Source organism: Tinamus guttatus, unplaced genomic scaffold, assembly GCF_059628265.1.
Source record: "Tinamus guttatus ecotype Peru unplaced genomic scaffold, ASM5962826v1 Tinamus_guttatus_pri_ptg000409l, whole genome shotgun sequence".
Lineage (NCBI taxonomy): Eukaryota > Metazoa > Chordata > Aves > Tinamiformes > Tinamidae > Tinamus > Tinamus guttatus.
Genome location: NW_028288943.1, coordinates 271,385 through 292,183, shown reverse-complemented (window position 1 = coordinate 292,183; position 20,799 = coordinate 271,385). Strand labels below are relative to the sequence as shown.

Genomic DNA, 20,799 nt, shown 5'->3' with positions numbered 1-20,799 from the left:
AAACAGGCTGTTAAATCAGCCTCATTTATATCCTGAACTTCAACATAGTGTAAAAGCTTGAACTTAAGCTGAATGGCAAAATGAAAACTTCTTAACTCTGCCCCTCTGTTCTGTGCAGTAATCCTATCCCTAAATTTCACTCCCTGCTGTGGAGTGGGATTAGGCTAGGTTTAACAGATACCACCCTGGCATGACTATAAACAAAGTTAAGAAATTCCATCCAAAACACAACCATCTCTAGTTAATGCCTTTGTATTATTGTTCAGATTTTGGAAACTTTTACTGGTGCAAAAACAACTACATCAGAACCATCAAGAGTGACTAAAAACTCTTCAGAATACTGAACAGGCAACACATCATTAAGTGATAACTTTACATACAAAAAGGAACATAGATTAAGGCCTCACCTTGCTCTATGCTATTTAAAATACCACCACCCCTTCAAACCCCACAAAAATAAGGAGCAAATTTAGGCTGACATTACTGAAGGCACATGAAGTTATGTTTGCTGCTGTAATTCATTAGCTAAATTTTTACTTCTCCCACAAAACAAGTTAAAAGCTAGAATATTGTATTCCAGTGTAACATATTATTTATCTGCCACTTAAATCCTCATCTGAGTTGATGCTGCTGGTTCTGCATCTCAGAGCTTTCAGTATCAATTTTTAGAGAATGATTTATACTATAAAAACATACCTGTATTAATTTTAGACTTCCTTCAGTCAAGTATTGCATCAACAATTCTGAAGATTTTACTTCATTCTCACCAACTGAGCCATGAGTTTTTGAAAGCTCCCAGGAGCTGAGGCACCTATGGTTTGAGGTTAGCCTGCGGCAATCACTCTCAAGAGAAAGCCTTACACTGTTGCAAAGTGTAAGAATTGTGCTACTTGAGAAATTACAAGAATTGTCACCTATGTCATGTAATGGTTTGGGTCCCCAGTGGTCAAGCATAAAGGAATTAGCATAGTTGCACAAACATAGGATCCAGGAATCACAGTCTTACATGTACAAAAAACGACTTTATTTTTTATTTTTTTCTTTCTTTCAAAACTGCCGCAGGAGCTTTACGTTTCGGGAGAAAGCTCGAGGCACCTGAAGTGGATCTATCGGCAGGTCAAACGCGGCACTACAGCTTCCGCTGCTTATGGCGGGGGTTGGTCTTGCAGCACACGTAGAGTCGGCCCCGCCGGCGCACGATGAAGCAGTCCTTGCAGCGCTTCTTCAGCGTCGTCTTCGTCTTCAGGCCCGCCAGAGGCAGCACCGCGGGCGGCGGCGGGCCGGCAAGCAGAGCCCGCGCCGCGGTGGTGGCGGCCGCACCGCTCCACAGCGGCGAGCAGAGACGCGAGCGGAGCGGCTGGGCGGCGGCAGCAGCAGCCTGGGCAAGGAAGGACAGCATTTTCCGCAGCTGCGAGAGAAGAGGAGATCAGTGAGGGCACCGCGCGGCCCGCCGGAAACCCACCACGCGTCACTCACCCGCCCGGCGCGCTTCCCGTCCGTTAACGGCCGCCGCGCGGGGCCCCCCCCGCCCTGCGCATGCGCGCGGCCCGCTCCTCGGCAGGGCGCGAGGGCTGTCCGGAGGGTGGGTTGGTGGTGGCGCGTGCGCGCTGCTGTCTGCGCCGCGTCACGTGGCCGCGCCGACATGGCGGCGCCGTGGGCGACCTTGCGGCGTTTGGCGCCGCTGCGGCGCTCGGTGGTCGCTGCCGCCCCTCGGGCTTACGGCGTGCGGGCGGCGGCCACGGGCGAGCTGGTGACGCACACCGGGCAGGTGAGGGCTGCGGGCGGCGGCCACGGGCGAGCTGGTGACGCACACGGGGCAGGTGAGGGCTGTGGTGGCCGCCCGGGCTCGCGGCCCGGCGGCGTCTCAGGGCGGCCGCCGAGCTCCCGCCGCCGGCCCGTGGTGCTTGCGGAGAGCCGCGGGCGGCACCGAGCTGCTTCCCTCAGTCCCTGGTTAAGGCGTTCGGATGTCCCGAGCTGGGGGCTGACAGGGTCGCTCCTTTTCTGCTTTGAATGGTGGACTTCGTTCAGCTGCAGCGTTTGCAACTTCTTGTCCTCATTTATTGTGTTATTTGGACAAGTGTTTTTTTTTTTTTTTTTTTTTTTTTTTTTTTTTACCGAGATCTCACATGCGTTTTCCAGCTATGCTGACGTGTGTTACGAAAAACTACCCGCCTTGCAAACTTCGCCCTGTCTGTGTCGTTTCTGACTTCAGCAAACGATGACCTCCCGTGTGTATGGCTTCTACCTCTGCGTTTGCTTTTGTCTTAAATGTAGATTCTAACTTTTTGTAACTTTATAGTATTAGAATTGAGAATCTTTCCAGAAAAGCTGCTTAGTTTAAATGATGGTTGAGTCTTGAGATAAATGGGTATAAAGTTCATGAAAGACGGAGAAGGCTTTCAGAAGGTTTTAGAAGATTTAGAAAGCTTTTATTCACAAATTTCTAAGTATAGTATCTAGATAGAACTTGACATGCACACAACCCTCTGGAAAGCAGATTTTTTTGTAGCAAAAGGTAGTGTCTCTTTAGCCTGTTTATATTGTGAAAGTTACTGTTGTTGAATAATGCCTAAGAAAAAAAGATATATATGATTTCAGAAAGAGATTAGTTGTTAAGAATAGCGTCTCCAGTAGTTACGAAATGCCTGAATGCAACTTTTGCGAGAGCTGGTAAGTTGACAGATAGGAGGGCACCCCTTCAAAGGGCTGATTCTCTACTTCCTGTTTCCTGTGTCTGTTAGATTGTGTGGCAGTTCTCATGCTTGCATTTTACCTGCATTGCAGTTTCTGTTTGTTGGGGTTGGATCAACTGAGCTGTCTACCGTAAAGGGCAGTGTGTGTGTATATATATTTTCTCTTGATATAGCTATATTAATTCCATGAACAGAAGAAAATACTCTGTTGGCTGTAGCTGCGTGTGCATTAGGAGCTTCTTCTCACCTAGGGATTTCATCACAGAAAACTTTTCATCACTTTTGTTGACACTGCTGTCCCTTTTCAGCAGCCTAAAGTCTTCATCCTTAGAGCACAATATGTTATATAAAGAATAAGGTTTCTGTTGTTTCTTGTCAAAACAGAATTGCATAAAGGTGATTTTGCTAATGCCATCCCACAGGCAATAGGTGCGTTTGATGGTACATCTTGTCTTGATAGCACTCTAAGTCTTCGTGTTCTTTTTTTCTGTCATTGCTTTTTAAATGAAATGAAACTTATTTTGTATTTCAGGTATATGATGAAAAGGATTATAGAAGAGTTAGATTTGTTGGACGACAAAAGGAGGTAATTCATTCTGCTTTCCTACAGGGGAGGAGGAATGGCTTTGATTTTTATGCTTGATACCAATGTCTTTGATATTGTCATCAGAAATAAGCTGGATTAGAGATTTTACTGTTTTTATGAAGTGAAAATTCTTCCAAGTCCTCATTAAATAACTTTTGTGTAGTCTCCTCCTTCTGTTTGCTATTTGATTTTGGTTATAAGGCATCTACTTTTGACAGAATAAAAAGGCTGCAGTAGTTTGGTAGACTTTATAACAGTGGAGAACAACTATTGAAGCCATCGAAGAGTTAATGCTACCTTAAAACCTTAAATTGCAGTATATTTTCATTGTTTCTCTTTTTTGAATTACAAAGGGAAGAGCGCTGTCCAAATGCCCTTTCTTAAAAAGAAGGATATGAGAATTAAAGTCAAGATATTGTGTAACAGATACAAGCGTTTGAGATAAGAAAAATGGTAACGCTGATTACATAAGGACATGCCTGCTACTCAAATTGGTAGCTTTTTATTATTATTATTTCGGTAAACCTCACATGGAGTAAGTTACCGTGACTTTCATCTGGAAGAACATCTGTTAATAAAGAGGAGGAAATGAAAAGTGTGTTTATCACCCTGAGTATGTTGCATTTAAACTATGCAGAAAATGAGATGCAAGCAGTAGAAGTCACGTATGGTTTTAGCATACTCAACATTTCTTATCGCTGAGTAATGTGGTGAGGATACCAGTATAGTTTTATAATTTCTTTTATGTGCGTAGTATAATAGTGCTTGAATAATGGTTGCGTACTGCCCATGATTTGTGCTAGAAAATAAGATGCAAGTCAAAGCACAGCACTGTTATGGCTGTGCTTACTTGCGTAGCTATACATTAACGCTAGTTCTGAAAAATGGCGTAGAACATTAGTATAAATTAAACTTAGTATAAACTTTCTTTGTTATTTTTTAAAAAAGTACTTTTCTAAACACTTAACTCCTGTTTTTAGTTGTTTAAACACTGCATACTTGAGCACAGTATTTTTAAGATGAATTTCAATATATTTTAATAGAATAAAATATATAAATAAAGGTGCATCATTTTCTCTTTTCAGATACACAAATGTGAACTGTGGTGTTAAACCTCTTCAAAAAAGTATATAGGTTATTATGAACATTTTTATTTAATTTCAAAGAGCATGCATTAATAGCTGAACCAGTAAAAATTCATTTAAAAATTAATTCTGTTTTATATTTGTATTTAAGCGAAGCGCTGTCTTGCTTGATTGCTGACTAAAGTTGAATATTTCATTTTCTTCCTTCTAATTTTAGATAAATGTTTTTAGTTTTCCTACCTAGGAGTTAAATGAGTAAGTGGTCAAAACTGAAATTAGCTGCACAGACCTCTTCAGAGCTGGGTACTTCTGACCTAGTATTTTGAATTTACTGTCTCTCTTCCCGTGATTAAGCAACTATAATCTAGAAGAGGGTGAATTGTGGTGCTGGAATTGCATCTGACTTCTGTAGAAAGTATCTTGGAGTAATGGAAAGCATGGATGCAGAGTGATTACATAAATGCACCAATTAATGTATTCCGGTCATTTATGTGAAGAAGCAACTTAATTTCATAAACATAGAGGTAATTATTTGAAAGTATTAAGCTTTTTAGCTTAATATTTAGCTATATTAGCTTAAGCTGTAAAATCATTAGCCAAGCTACCCTTTTATATTAGTAGCATGATTTTAAATCTGCCTCGGTTACTTAATGATGTGATATTATGATACCTCTTAATAGAGTTTGTTGTAGGTTTGGGTGTCACACTAGGCTCTAAAAGAAAAGCAAAATTATGAAGATTTGCTGTTCATTTTAAATGGTTACTTCTTCCCTTCTCTCCTCTGGGCTCCCTTCATTCACAAATTGCGCTGGAAACTCTGGACTAATTTGATGCCTATTAGGTGCTTAGGTGTAGACTCTGGCAGCTGCAGATAAATGAGCATCTTAAATTTGGGCTACTCTGTGTTTTGGTTTAATAGAACATTTTAGGCATATATTTAGTGCCATCTGTGTTCTGAAAAAGCGCATGTGTAAATATTTTCCTGCCATGACATACTTCAACACTTGATCTTTACACAAACAGCCTAGGAAATTTTTGAGGGCACTTCATTTTCAGAGATGGGAAGCACTTGCTGAAGCAGGGATATAACAAATGCAAAACAAGATTTAGTGTATTCTGAAATAATGAAACTTCAAAAGCAGAGCTTACCTACATCGGTTTCAACCAAATATACTGCTGTCCTAGTAAGCCCGTTGCTGTCAGCAGTGTGAGTATGTGAAATTGCACATACTTCAGCATTCAACTGTTAATAATCAAACAGCGTGGATCTACCAGGGATCTGCTGGCTTGTGGGAGTGAAATGAAGATTAACTAAATTGTGCTTCCCACCATTTGGGTATCTGGTTAGTCTCTTAGTTCTAGAAGCGTGTGTCTCTGTGTGTATGTTCGTAATAGAAGCATTAAGCATAAGATATGATAGGTTTTAATGCAATAAATATTTCTAAGTTATACTGCACTAATTATATAGATTTTGATTTTTTAAAATTATTGCTTAATTTACATCGTAATATTATGGCTTTCATAAGTTACGTGTCCATGCTTCATGACAAAGATAAGAATTCTAAATGGGAAATAATTAAATGAAAATGGCACAAAGTTTCAGAACCCAAAGGTGTACCTCAGTAGTTCACATGTGGGAGGATGGTGCCAATTTTCACCTGAGAAAGTAAGCTACTTTTGTAGCTGTAAGAAAAGCTCTTTGGCTCTAGCATGCCAAAGTTGGCCCAGTTGGCCCTACGTGTGTGTCACTGCCGTCGTGAGCAGAGCATTTTTGTTTGTTTTTAGATTACGGGATTGGAACACCGCCTGTTTGTTAAATACTAAAACATTCCTCAATTGTGCTTAGCAATGGAATGTGTTTCTAGTCTTTGCCTTTAGGAAGGGGCTCCCCCAAATGTCATAAACTCTAATACTAGCAGTTAAGACACAATATCTGTAGTCTGAGAGTTGTGTTGGTGTTAGAGTGAGCCCGTGAAGTTCGTGCCTGCCCTTTTTCACTTATTACTTCCCTTTTACTTCAGTGTGCCCCTGTAGCCAAACCTAACTTCTAACAGGTACAACTTCAATTACCTGCCTTTGTCTTTAATTACAGTCTTTGGATGTGAGTGTCACTGGTAGCAAAGCCTGGGCCTTTACCAGGCCCTGCACGCAGCCCCCTGGGCAACGTCCTTGCCCAGCAGGCACAGGTCCAGATCATGGGGATATTGTCACCTCGCTTCTGCCAGTTTAATCGTCTGGATAATGGAATCCATGTGTGTTAACTGAAATCATTGTTCTCTCCACTGCACATTTGAATGTTCAAAATCCCAAATTGGGGGATTAATGATGTCTGGCACAGCCTAAGACAAGTTGCTATGAGGAAACTGAGAATGGTAGCTATTGAACTCTATCTGCTGTGGCCAGGATAGTGTAATCTTGTCCTTGTATAATCCTTGAAATATCGCAGAAACTAATGCTACCTGGCAATTTCCACTTCAGCTCTACCCTTTCTGTTGTGCCAGTGCAGCAACTGCAGCCATGAAACGAACCTGACACCAGAGCTGATCTGCTTTAAATGTAACCTTTTTTCTTTCTTTCTGGGTTTTTGCAGCAATTCCAAATTTGATTTTTATCACTCAGTCTTGTCTCATAGACAATGTGCTGGCACAGGCAAGGAGGTGGAAACAAGCAGCAGTGGGGTGGTCAAACTGGCACTACTGCCAGATAAAAAATTGCTCATCGAATTATGCGGGGGAAGGAGTATTCTGTTTGGATGTGCTTAGGAAAAAAGGCCCCTTCCACACACACTCCTACCCTCCTTTACTGGAAGGGACATAACATATGGAAGTGAACTCCTCTCATACTTTCTTCTCACAGTTTTTTCCCCATGATGATTTAGTCTTTCTCTAGCACATTTTCTCTGCAAACTCCTGCAGACTTGTTCAGTAGTCCGAATCGTAAAAAAGTTGCAGTTGAACCTTGGGTGAGAAAGACTTGCTCTTCTCCCCACAGATGTTTGTGGGATTAAGAAATAAGACTGCATTTGAAAGAGTAGAGCTCTATTCCTAATTTTGAAACAAAGGTGCACCAAGGTGTTAACTCCTTTCTTGAGCAAAAGGTTGACAATTAAGAAAAATGTAGTAAAAATCCTTACAAATGGACTAAAGTTGCATATGCCTTGTATCCATAAGCTCTAAATCACAAGGTTCTTCATGTTGTCTGTTTGCTTCAAAAATGAAAGTTAATAAAACATTAACTTTTTTCTGTCAAATTAAGGAAAATATATTAACAAAACTTAACACTTCCAGTGCTGTAGCAAAATTGTGGAGATTTGAAGAAAGAATCTGAAGTTATTGTGCTCTAGAACTATGTAAAATCACCACAATAGTCCTTAGGGATTCATGTAAGGGACACTTAATTAACTTATGCTTTTTTCTGAGAGTCTAGTCTTCAGTCAAATACGAGTGAGCCTTATGCACAGAGCAGCAGATAGTGCCTCCTTTGGGTTCGTTTAATACTTTGTTTGCATGTGTATTAAACTGCCTTTGAAATTAGCTGGCCCCTCCTGGAGTATTTTGTATAGTGAGGTGTGGGTGGTGTAGAGGTGATTGCTCAGTGCTGATTCTGAGCTATTTGGAAGAATTTTACATAAATGAATGAGGAAAAACACTGTGGCCGATTTAGTAGTTTCCTGCTTAGGAAACTCAACTTATGAGTTATGAGGCTCAAGTTATGCTAGAACAGATCTAGAACCATCTACAAACGGCTGCGTTTGCTACAAGTTTTAGTAAAAAGTCCCAGGAAGTGTGTGTGGTACGGATTTATAGACAGGCATAATAATATTTATGGGTTTGTTTTCTTTTCATTGTAACTTTGAACAATTTGCGTTTTTGAACTGTTATGTGCCAAGTTGATAATTCATGTGTGGTGATGGAATTATGTGCATGAGGAGAGGCTCTAATTTATCTGACCTTACTTGTCCCACTATTATTTTGAGTTTTATCAGCAGGGAGTCTTTTGCAATTTCATCACCTAGTCATTAAGGTACAATACAGAGGCAATGATAGTTAAATTATCTTCTGTTCTTGGTTTCTCATTCCTGCTCACCTCCTTGCTGAAACTGCTTAGGTTGCATTGTAAACCTGATCACGGATGTGACCCATGTTTCAGGCCAGGGGGAATATTTTTGCAGAGTTAAACACTGTGGTTTCACTGACCTTGTTTGTAGCATAGTCCTAAGAGCTATTACAGCTGCAGAGGAGAAGGAAAGAAACATATGCAGCTTGGGAAGGCAGTAAACAGCAATTACCTTTGCTGCTCCAACAGAAGGTATCTCAAGAGCTTCTTTTTTCTTTTTTTAATCCCCTCTTAACAGGTGAACAGGAATTTTGCAATTGACTTAATAGCAGAGCAGCCTGTGAGTGAAGTTGAAAGCCGAGTGATATCATGCGACGGTGGTGGTGGAGCTTTGGGACATCCTAAAGTATACATAAACTTGGTAATGTCTTTGCTCTTTGTATAGAATGTTTGCCATCTTAATTTTCATTTGTAAGATATTCTACTTTGTGATATGTTAGTTTAATGAAGTAAAATGTGTAACCGCCTGAAATACTTTATCTGATACATGATACAATATTAAGATTTCCACCCAGAAAAATTAGATGGTTTCCATTGAAGTTAGCAGGATATTTTTGCACTTGATTTGGTTTTGTTTGATAGGCCAGTCAGATTTTTAGGGAAAAGGAAGTGAACTAAGAAGCAATATGTTAGGACAAGCAGTGCCTCGTAAGTAACAAGAACATGCTTGCTGTGCTTTGAGATGCTTACTTTCATTATCTAAATGTCACTGTGTAAACTGAGGATACATTTGAAATGGTAGGGTTTTGGTTACCTCTTGGTAAGGTTTTTCAATCCTAATGTCTGCAAACATGGAAAACTGTACTAGGTCGTTTCTGCTAGTCCTAATGATTTATATCTAGAATTGGATGAGGAGGTAGTTTTGGTATGTCGATTCTAGTCTTGTTTTAAGAAACGGAAAGTGTAAGTTCACTTAATTTCATGACCAAGAATCATGTTGCAAATCATAGAAGATCTCATAGTGTCTGTCTTAATATGTCAAAAAGACAAGAAAGCTAGGCAGAACTACAACAGCCTGGTCAGGCATACTTCTAAATTAAAAATACAACAGCAACAAAATTCTTACCCTTTATCAGGAAGAAACAATTCTGTACTGTAGTGTCTGCTACTATTCTCCAAACCTTTTCTTTGGGATTTTCTCTCAGAATCCTCTTGAATTTTCCTCTTTCCTAGAATGGTCAGTTATGTTACTGGCTAAAAGTCCTGTCCGGATATAACCTGGAAAATGCCAAGTCCTGTTTTGTATTAAAATAATTATGAAGCAATCCTTTCAGAACATTGAAACAGATGTGACTGAGCTGACCTAAGATGTCTAGTGTGGGGTCCTTTACAACTGGAAAGAAATCATTTGGAACAACTTTGAAATCATGTTAAAGTGTGACAGAAGTAAGCAAGGAAACTGCGTATGGTAGGGAAATCAAGGATGAACATCCTACTGTCATTTTTTACTTTCAATGTTTCAAGTAATATTCTGCTCTGCACTTCAGTTATATTGAGCCTTTTTAAGATGGTACATGTAAATAAATTCTATAATTTTTAAAAGCTGTATTCTGTGTAAAATGAAAACAGTAATTCTTGTATTCTTTTTTTTTTTTTTTCTTTCACTTCAGGATAAAGATACAAAAACCGGAACATGTGGCTACTGTGGACTTCAGTTTAAACAGAAGCATCACTGAAAGATCATCCCTGCATGTGTTCAGATTTCTGCAGAGATTATGTTTAACTATAAATAAACAATATATTTAAAACCCCAAAGGTTGGAGTGGCATTTGGCTGTAACATTATTTTGATTTACAATAGGGTGGATTTGTATTCTTTTCAGTGTTGAGTTAGGCATGAATGTTTACTGGGTATGCTCATACTAGGTGCTTGTCTTTTGACTTGTTCTGCAGTGTAAATTTGTTAGTTGCTTGGTATTTATAGCTAGATTCAGAAATGGAAGCAAAGATGACATGATGCTCAACACTGCAGTACTTGTGGGCTGTTTCCCAGGAACAAAACTGCCACCCCTGAATTAATTAACTACCCTTCCTATAGCCCAGCAACTAGAGCCATCCACTTGTGTGTCACACCACCAAGACTGACAGAGGCTGGTTGAAGGACATTAATATAAGCATGACTCTCAGCCAGGACGTGTGTGTGAAGGAGGTTCTTGATGTTAGTCTGCTCCAGAAGGAGTTTTAATCTTGTCAGTTTTTTTAAACACTAGTGATGGAACCTTGCAATCATTACTGCTTGGCTGAAGTTGAACAGGGCAAACAGTATATATTAAGTTAAACTGATTTAGTTGTATCAAACTGAAACAATTTAGGTATTCTTATATCTAGTTAATTTTCTTATGTGAATGTATAGGTGAAGATGAACTAATATAATCAGACTTAAAGCAAGATGCAAACTATCTGTAGAAGCTGTGTGTCCTGGGGCTATTGCTGCAATTGCTCATTTACATGTACATCCCTTCTCTTTTTTTGATTTTATTTTGATTTATTTTTTTCTCCATCCATTCCACTGTCCGTGAGAGGTTGAGCTCTCTCTCTATCTGTTCTCCTATCTCTTCTTTCCATTTCTGCTGCTTTCAGTGATCATCTGACTGGCCGTCAGTTTGTTCTTTGAAATAATATAGGAGTAGTCTGAGAGTCATGCGTTGTGAGTTCCGTTTAGGTTACTGAGCACTTTTCTATAAACCGGGGACTGACTCATGCTAGATCATACTGGTGACTGTTATGATCATAGTACAGAGTAATTACTTGAACTTGCAGGTTCAATAGTACACAGTAATTACTTGAATTTGCAGGTTCAAGTATCTTTACACCCAAAGTTGTTTGCTCAGTGCATCTTGGCTGACACTGTTCTCTTACCATGTTCTCTTACTGTCTCTGCATTGAGGCCAGGGGAAAAAGTCACGTGTGTCATTTTCTTTGGTCCTTTAATTTTCTTACAAATAATACACCTGCTTGGATCACTGCTGCTCGTAATAAATTAACAATATTTACATTGGTGCTGTATCTGTTGAACACCTGACAAATTCCACCCCACTCGTCTTGGATCTGGAATGCTCTTGGATATTCTCCTGAAGCTACTTGTGGAGCTATTGACAACAGTGAAGCAGTGATGGTTTCTCCGTTTCATTGTTTGGTGATCTTTATAGGAAAACACTAGACTTGGTTACTAAGCTCTTAACTGTTTCTTGTCCTTATACCATATACTTAACCTGTGGTCGCTCGTTATCTGGATGTCTGCTGAAAAGGACTTTGGGCCGCACCACCACCTTCCTTGATCTACAGGAAGAGGTGAGGAGAGCAGAAGCTCTTGTGGTGGTGGTTACAAGCGAAGATATGTGAAAATAGATGTATGAACACATCTGTTCCTAGCACTTGCAAGTTCACATAAGCAGCATTGCAGTAGTCAGTGAGCAAATTCAGACTGGAAAGTGATATGGAGTGAGACTTTCAAGCTGAGATACTGTCAGTCATTCTTCTGTTTTTCACAGATCGTTCATGCCAGACTGGGACCAGAGTCTTACTCCACTTACCAAAGTGAAACCTGTAATTTATACTCAGTCGTGATGTAAATAGGAAGTACTCTACGTGTGTATGTCATTAGTCTTTACAACTGTCCTGTTTTTACCTAAAAAAAAAAAAAAATAGAAAACTATTTTTGATTTTAATAACTGCTTCTTTGTTAAGGCTTTGGTGAAAATCATAATATATTTATCTTCCAAAACATCTATAGGCCAATGATCCTTTTCCCCATATCATTTAATAGTTCTCTATCAACTAATAAATATATAAACTAATAAAAATAACTAAAATATGCTAATATTATATATATATATATATATATATAAAAGAATCTATAAGCCGAGTTCTATTTACTCACAAGAGCACAGAGCATTACCATATTTGACTATGGTATGTTATGCAAGTACACCTTCTTAAAGCTTCTTTCAGTCATATGGGATCTAAACATGCTCTGGTAGTTGCGTTTGTGGCAGGAACCTCAAAATCAGCAGTGTCTCTATTTTGCACTCTCATCTGCCACGTTTTCTGTAGTACTGTGACAAGCATGGCATAAAATGAAACATACTCTAATAACAATAGGAATATTTGGTTCTCTGATGTCTACATTGCCAGCATGCTTTGGTATGTTCTCCACCACCAGCCTGTGCTAATTGAGAGGTAATTAAATCTTTCCGTCATCTTAGAGTATGTGGTCTAAACTTTAAAGCTGTTTAACGTTTTCTTCTGGACATGTTCTTCAAAAGTTCTTCAAAACTTGGCTTTCTTACTCAACATTTCCTTGCAACTAAAATTTTCTGTAAGGTCATCCTTCATGTGCAGGAAGGAATCCTTGAGGAGGGGAAGGAGGAAAAACTGTTTTAAGTAGCTGATTAGAATTGGACAAGTATCTTAATCTTTGGACTGTGGAGTGCTCCCTGAAATCTTTCCTACTTTACAAATAATAATTATATATATATGGGGTTATATTTCTGAGGCATAAGCTGCTGAAAGGAAATGTGAAATGTTATTGAAATGCTGAAAATGGATCTGTAAGAAAGTTGGAGTACCAGTGGTGTTGTGGATACATAAATTGTCATACAGAATGAGATTAATAGCCTTTAAACACCTCTTTATTATGTTATATTAATGGTAAGTTATATTAAGAAATATTGAGGTGATGTTATGCTTCTAGATCTCAATCTTACTCTATTAAATAATGTTCTGAATTCTGTGACCTAAAAAAAATAGGAAAAGGAAACTTGGTTGTGATGCATTTTGGTAAAGAACTGTAAGTTTCGTAAGTTCTTTGAGTGGGTGGAGAGACCAAAAATAACATCTTTGGCAACCTATGAGTAAGAAGAGAATGTGCATCAGGTATGTACCAAAGATAAATATTTTGGTTAATATAAATTTGCTTTAAGTACTAAATTATCCTTGTCGTAATGAAGGAGCATGGGCAGTACAGCAGTGTGAAGAGTGGGATCCATCTGACATTACTGTAGTCGGGGGTACATGGATTGGGGAGGTAGAACAGCGAAAATGAAGGTATATCAGAGAGAAAAAGGTTTTCTTCAAAAGCGAATTGTGTGTGACTGGGATCCCACTGCTGTCCTGTGCACCACAGTCCTTTGGGGCGGGAAGGGGCATGGGCAGATTTACAAGGAGATGTATTTCTTCTGTACAGACACATTTCTAGGGACTTGGGGAATGGTCGTTCTTGGACTCACTGCCTGTGAGTCAGGGTCGGATCTGATGAACTCTGGTGCTTTCAAACTAGATAACATCAGTTTCTTGAATTTCTGGGTGAGAGGTAGGGTTGTTCCTATTTATAATTTAGGGAAGAAGGAAAATGAGGGTGCATTTATTTATTTGTTTGTTTCTTGTGAACAATATTTCAGCTGGATTTTTTTTAACTCTCAGCAGACTTTGGCAGACAGATTGCTGTCATTATCTGTACAGACAGAGTGTTGCCAGAACATGTGCTTGGATTTTTGTTTTGTTTTGTGGTTTTTTGGCCTGTACTCTTAGACCACCTGGCTGTAACCAAAGCGTAGCATCAGGGACTAATATACAACGGAGCTAATGTACAACTGGGTCTTGCAGTGACTTTGGGAACAACCGATTCTTGCCGCTGTGCCCAAGTGCCATGGCTGAGATGCTGCCCTACAGGGCTGGTTCCTAAACCAAAGCTATTGCTAATCATAGCATAGGCAGAAATGGCAGTGATTTGTCTGTATGTAATAAACCTGTGCCCATAAAACACTGTCCAGCTTATTTTTTGGTGACCGAGGGGAAAAGGTGGGTAGTGAGATTACTATCAAAATAAACTGATTAGAAAACTAAAGAGAAAGTTACTGTGGTAAATTATCAAAGCAACTTACAAAACAGAGGAGGAAAAAAAGAGGGAAAAAAAGTGAAAATATTAACAAAAACAGCAAGGAAAATGAGGCATACTTAAACATGGTGAGGCATGTAAGTGAACAGTCTTAGCTTCATAAATGAAATTGAGCTTTGAGCTGAATTATACAAAAGTGAAATCTTATAATCTCAATGTTTCCGTGTTATTATTATGTAGATTTCAGAATTATTATGTATAGCTCAGTGTTTCCATATTATAAGTATTTCCATAAGAAACATAATCTCAAAGCTCATCACTCAAGAAAGCAAATCTATGTTATGAATTATTAGGAAAAGATTAGAGTGTGGAACAGAATACAGTTTGCTTAAACTAATTGTCTCCATCTTGTATTTTCTATACTGTCTAGACCTCCTATTTCAAAAAAAAAAAAAAAAAAAAAAAAAAAAAAAAAGGGAGGCAGTATGGGGAAGGAAGGCTCAAAAAAGGGAAAAAATAAAGATAGCAGCAGCTCAGAAAGGAAGGGCTGATTAGAATGGGACTCTTTAGTCTCCTGGGGATACAATAGAAAGGGCAAATTTTAAATCTTTGCCCTAATCTGTTTCTTTGGGGAAGATTTAGTCAAAATAATAAGGTAAGGAAATTTTACTTGGTTGCTCTAGAGGCAGGACTGACTTGAGAACATGTTGCTTTAAAACCTTTTTATTCAGAGGAGAGGTATAAAGAGCTATAAATGAGCAGTATGTGTATTGGGAAAGGCTGAAAGACAATAAGGAGAAAAGGATAATGACCATATGGATAATGACCATAAATAAGGCCAGCAAGAACAAATGAAATATTTTAGGACTGGAAAAAATGCCAACAGAAGAATTGACTTATTGGAGGAGTGGTAATATTGTCAATAGTGATCTAAATAGATGGAAGAATTGAAAGATATCTGTTAAATTATGTAATTGTATCATCAGCAAAATAATTTCCAATAATAGACACTCAAGAGTTTGCTCTGTAGTAGCTGCTAAATTTAGACATTTTTAAATTGGCATGTCCAGATAATTAGTTTCAACAGAGCTGTCCAATGAGCTTCCTGGATCATTAATGTTGGTTTTTGATAAGCTCTGGAATACTGGAGAAAGAAGACAAAAACCAGCTAATGTGCCAACATTCAAAAAGGGTAAAAGGCATGACCTGGATAATTACATGTCTGTCAGCTTGACATCACTTCTGGGCAAAATAATAAGGGACCCAATTAATAATGAATTAAAGAAGTGTTGTATAATTAGTGCCAATCAACATGAGTTACAGGAAAACGAGACCATGCTAAGCTGGCATGATGTGGTTTCGATGACATTAGAAGTAGTGGTTGATAAGAGCTAAAAGTGCTAATATAATATCCCTGGATTTGTGAACAATAGACTCTAGTTCTCCCTGTGATTTTGATTCAGAAACAGAAGTCTCATGAAAGCAAGCAGCTACAATTTACATGTATTATGTGTATTAAAGGATAGCTAATTCTTAGGTGTGAAAATATCAGCATAAAATGAGGATCATCACTGAAAGGATACTTCTCTGTTGCACTCCTTGTGGCTTGCTTTCTCAGCTGAAGGCACTTAGTCTACCAGTCTCTAAAGGAGACCTGTAATAGTTACTGCTGATTTGCTGAGGATTGAAAGGGTGAGGGATTGGTATTTACCAAGGAGTAAATCCTCCTCTTCTAGGAGGAGGATTAAGCAGTGATGCTGCTCACTGCCACTTACCCAAAGCTGGCACAAAGCTGCAGGTTTCAGTACAATGAAATGCACAGAACAAATAAAATGCAGTTCATATTTGTAGAAAAAGATGTATTCTATGAAGTGACAACTGTAATAACCAGTTACCTTTTTTTTTTTGTTAACCAGTAAGCTGCAGTTTTAATGGCTTCAGATAACGTGAAACATTGTCTATTATATTGTACAGTTTTTTTTTCACAGATAACCAGATACTTAAAAATATTTCACGTCAGTTCTATGCCTTAAATATTTGTGAACTTTGGAGGACTTTGGTGTTCACACGTTTATTACTTGAATGCTGTGTCCAGTTTGATGTCTATAGTTCATTAGCTAATGTGGATACATTATTTCTGCAGTTCCATGTACATGAGTTTAAAGGATGATTTGATCAGGGTCTACCAGTATGAATCTATGAAGAAAAGTTTAATAATGTGCTCTATATGTTAGCTAAAAAAAAGGTAAGATTTTGTGGCTGGGAGCTAGTCAGGGAAATTCAGGCCAAGGAAAAGGAGACTTTGCAGTGGGTGTCATGTATCAAGGACTGCAGCATTGCTGACTTTAATTTTGAGTCTGGTATAAATTTCTAAAGCATGTTTTAATTGAAACAAGACTGTAATCTGGACATGATTATTGGCTGTGTTACAAAGATAATTAGATCATTCTAGTAGTCTTTTCTCAATCTATAGTAATTACATATCAAGCCAAAGAGGCACTGGTTCCATTGAACAGTGGTGGTGTTAGAAATGTGTTCCAGGCCTTGTTCTGAAGAACGCACAGAAAAGGCTTGAATTTTGTTTTCCCACACAAATACTCCAGTTATCTGAGGAATGGAGACTTCCACTGTGGTTTCACAAAACCTGACTTTATAACAATGTGGAAAAACACCAGATCTGAAATCCCAGTGCTTCTCATGGTGTGGATGGTGATGTGTCTGGTCAGTGTTTAACAAAGACATACAAACCAAAATAAAAGTTTCCAAGTTTCTGCTCTAGGATACAGACAGTTAGAGAATTTGGTATCTCGGTATCTGATCTCACTTTTTTGGTTAAAGTGATAGGTACATTAATTACTTTGGGAGAAGAAAATCAACTATGCTTGCATTCAGATTTGTGTCCCATCTTCAAAAGTCTACTGTAATTTAAATTTGTCGATATGTCTTTGGTACTAGTCCTGATATAATATCTGACTCTGAAATGAAAAGTCTTGTGGTTTTCTAAGCTTTCTTTGCCCTTTTAAAATGCCACTATAGGTTGAAGTGGCAACTCAAGTTTTCCTTGTTTTTTAGTGAACACAGTATCATGTATTGTTTAAAAACATCCTCATGAACCGTCACAGAATACACTGTTTACTGTTTAATCTGGTATTTATGCCAAGTACTATAAATTAGTATCCTCAAAAATGTCTCAGCTTTAGAACTTGTAAATAATATTAGGTCAACCTGTGCATATCAGTGAAAAAATCTATCCTTTTTAGTGTGAAGGATAATTAGAAGGATTTTTAAAGTATATTTGGAAGTATAAAAGTATAAAGTATATTTGGACTACCGAGGTGATTCCTTGGTAGTTGAGTGGCCTACATTAAAGAGACAGAAATGCCAGTAGTATTTAAAAGAGGTAAAATATTTAATAAATAATGTCCTGTGATCGGAAAGAGTATGCAGGATACATTTGTAATAAAGAAATGTTGAAATATGTTGTATTCTACAAATAAATGTAAAGGATGCTGAACATTATTACATTATTCTCAGGACAGATCAGGTGTTTTAGTTTGCGGAGCAACTGAAGAGTGTTCAATGTCACTGATATGGACAAACCTAACCTAGGACACAAGCAAGTTTTCAGAAAAGCTGGAAGAAAGGCTAATGTTTAAAAATGGTAAATGAAATGGCTGTTGAATGCACATTTCTGCTGATTCTTATTGTATTTTATGCTATTAGAAGAAAGTTTGATTAGCATCTGGAATTTTGTCTCAGTGGAGCTTTTTATATACTGTATTCTATAACCTCTTTCTTTTCTTTTGCAGGATATAGAGATTGATTATTTTTTTCTTTTGTACTTCACACTCAGCCCTTTTTCAATATCTTAAAATGATTACTTATACTGAATATAATTACTTGACATTAGCCTTATTGCTTCAGCATGCAGAAATGAAATAGCAGAGAGAAAATCTCCTGCACGTACAAGGATTGTATTCGCCTTCCTAGATAGCCCAGCACTGGGAGTCTCACAGCCTGAGTGTCTGCTGTGCCCCCTAAATCTTCCGTTGTTTTTTTTTTGGGATGCAATTTCTGCCCTATAGATTTTCTTTGTACACCAATCATTTCCCTCAATGTACAGCCCTGCATTTGATTATACAAAATTATACTGAACTTTTACATGTGTTCGGCGGAATGGTTCCAGTCACCTCCTAAGCAGTGCTATCTCTGTCTTTTTCACTCCTGCAATAGTTGTATAATCAGACATGGATATACATTTGCTTCTGAATTGTAGATAACAGTCTTGATTGGTGCCAGCCCTTCACTAAGGAGAAGCATCCTCATTTGACAGTAATTTCTTATTTATAACTTTTCAAAATCTGCCACCAAGGATTTTCTGACTTCATCTGGTGATAGAGATGCAGTGGTTTTATGAGCCTTTTCCTGATGTCCCCAGTACATTTCTGCTTACTGGCCTTATATAAATGTGTGTGTGTTTATGTGTGTGTGTGTGTATATATATATATATGTATGTATATATATATATTTAAAGTTCTGGATCTCTCCTTGTCTTCTCTTAACTAACAAATTAGTTTTGACTAATATGTACAGACTATTTTATTCATTCCCTGTTTTGGACTGACTTTGTATCTTTTATTCCAATTGTTTTATGACTTTATATTTTAAGAATTTTTGATGCAGTTATTTATAACTATTATATGCTATTCTGTTATAAAACAGGCTTTTATCCAAAGTTCTTATCTGACTGAAAAGTACTGAAAAATTCAGAAGAAAAAGTAATTGTTCTTATTTTTCTTTGATTATTTTCCTTTAAAAAACTATTCAGTGTGGAGAAATCCTCCAAAAAGGAGTTCTTGTTTTGTTTTGTTTTTTACTTTATGCAGGTGAAAATACACATTTAATTCTTCCCATTTGGGGAAAGAGTTTTCTGTTCTCAGGTTTCACCTGAATTCTTGAGAAAAAAGTTGTGATGAAGAAATACTAGGGGGGAGGCAGAAAGATTTCCCTAAGAAGATTTTTTTTTTTTCAGTCTCCACCTAATGTTTTAAGACTATTTTCCCAACAGTTCTAGTAATTTTCTCTTTATTACTTAATTAACAGAACTATGTTTGGCTACTCAAGATTGCTAAAGTTGTTATTTGGTGAATTTAGTCACTTCCATGTTTAAAGCTGTTGTGAACTCCGTAACCACCAGTATTACTATTGGAACAGAAACAAATATTTGGAAGTAAGTTATTTGGCAATAATATTTGTGAATCAAGAGATCCAATCTGCTGTGCTACACTCACTCAAGTTAAAGAATAAGCATGAAAAATCTCCTGTCTTGAAATTGCCTATGCTTCTTCTAAGGTTACTATTTTGAATTACCTGACTTCTGATGATGTAGTTGGTTGTAACCAAAGAAATATTTTCTTCTGCTTTCAGAAAGGACAGTAACTTTCATACCTAATGCTTAAAATGGTTGATAAAATGACTTATCTTCTTAACCTGTGATAGTTTCTTGGAAATTCCCTGCAAAACTAGTATGCTACCCAAAATTTCATTCATCTGTTAATTTTACATGCCATCTTTTTTCAGGTGACTGGATCAAGTCAATATATATTTAGAACCTGATAGGAAACTGATATAAATGTATGCTCTGAACAGTTTCTTTTTCTTTAAAAGTACTATGCAGTTTACATCTCCTTGTGTAATGCTAGGTGGAGAAGGAACTGATTTTAGGAGGAACTGAGGACATTCGCACTGTCAGGTGCAAATATTGTGGAAATATGTGCTTTATAACCGTATATTAGTCTGAAGCTTTTTGATTGTTTGGGGTATTTTTTGTGGTTTATCTTTGTGTGTGTTTGGGGGTTTTTATTTTTGTCTTTTTTCTTTTTTTCATTTTTTTTGTTGTTATATGGGGCCTTTTGTGCCTTTTTTGCTTGTTTTTTTTTTGTTTTCTATTTTTTTGGCATGAGGGGAGATGTTTGTTGTGTTTGTATATTTTGTTGAGGAGGGTGGTGGGTGGTTTTGTTTCGTAGGCTGTTAGGTTTTTTTAGGCCTTGATAGATTAGTTAAGGTTCTGTGTCTCAACCCTGCTGGAAATCACCTTTTCTGTGAATTGTCTCTGGGGAAATTACTGGAGCAGAGGAGGAAGTGTTGTAAGAAGTGCCTATTTAATTTCATTTTACTCTCTTATCCAGAGATTGCTGGACTCTCTGCAGACTCTCTTTTCTTCTTTTTTATTTATTTTTTATTTTATTTTTTCATTCTATTAGTTCTGGTCTAGGGATCATCTGCTTTGTAGAACAACAACAAAAAGGGGTCTAGATCATTTCACGTCTACATGAATTTCAAAGTATCCTCAACAAGAGTTAGACTACAAGAGACACAGGTGTTTTCCTGCTGGACCAATGAGTTTCTGCTTTGTTTGCTGGAACATGACAAAATGTTGACAGGAGGATGGACGGGGCTGTGCAATTGCCTCGCTCTGCCAGCA

General features: G+C 37.9%; 2 protein-coding genes across 2 annotated transcripts; one reads left to right on the top strand and one right to left on the bottom strand.

The window, feature by feature from the left end:
* Positions 1-1,076: 1,076 nt before the first annotated feature.
* On the bottom strand, positions 1,077-1,399 carry MRPL36 (mitochondrial ribosomal protein L36). The gene has a single exon (XM_010214324.2). It carries the CDS (start codon positions 1,397-1,399, stop codon positions 1,130-1,132), a length of 270 nt encoding a protein of 89 aa, XP_010212626.2. The 3' UTR covers positions 1,077-1,129.
* A 236-nt stretch (positions 1,400-1,635) lies between these two features.
* Positions 1,636-10,235, top strand: NDUFS6 (NADH:ubiquinone oxidoreductase subunit S6). Its single transcript, XM_088531357.1, has 4 exons — positions 1,636-1,768; positions 3,226-3,279; positions 8,719-8,841; positions 10,091-10,235. Exons 1-4 carry the CDS (start codon positions 1,643-1,645, stop codon positions 10,154-10,156), a joined length of 369 nt encoding a protein of 122 aa, XP_088387483.1. The 5' UTR covers positions 1,636-1,642; the 3' UTR covers positions 10,157-10,235.
* The last annotated feature ends 10,564 nt before the right edge of the window (positions 10,236-20,799 follow it).

What these genes read in the sequence shown, in the direction of transcription:
- MRPL36 (XM_010214324.2), bottom strand. Translation starts at nt 1,399, where the DNA reads ATGCTGTCCTTCCTTGCCCAGGCTGCTGCTGCCGCCGCCCAGCCGCTC.
- NDUFS6 (XM_088531357.1), top strand. Translation starts at nt 1,643, where the DNA reads ATGGCGGCGCCGTGGGCGACCTTGCGGCGTTTGGCGCCGCTGCGGCGC. An exon ending in TGGTGACGCACACCGGGCAG is followed by an intron (nt 1,769 to 3,225) that starts GTGAGGGCTGCG and finishes TTTGTATTTCAG; the next exon opens with GTATATGATGAAAAGGATTA. An exon ending in TTGTTGGACGACAAAAGGAG is followed by an intron (nt 3,280 to 8,718) that starts GTAATTCATTCT and finishes CCCTCTTAACAG; the next exon opens with GTGAACAGGAATTTTGCAAT.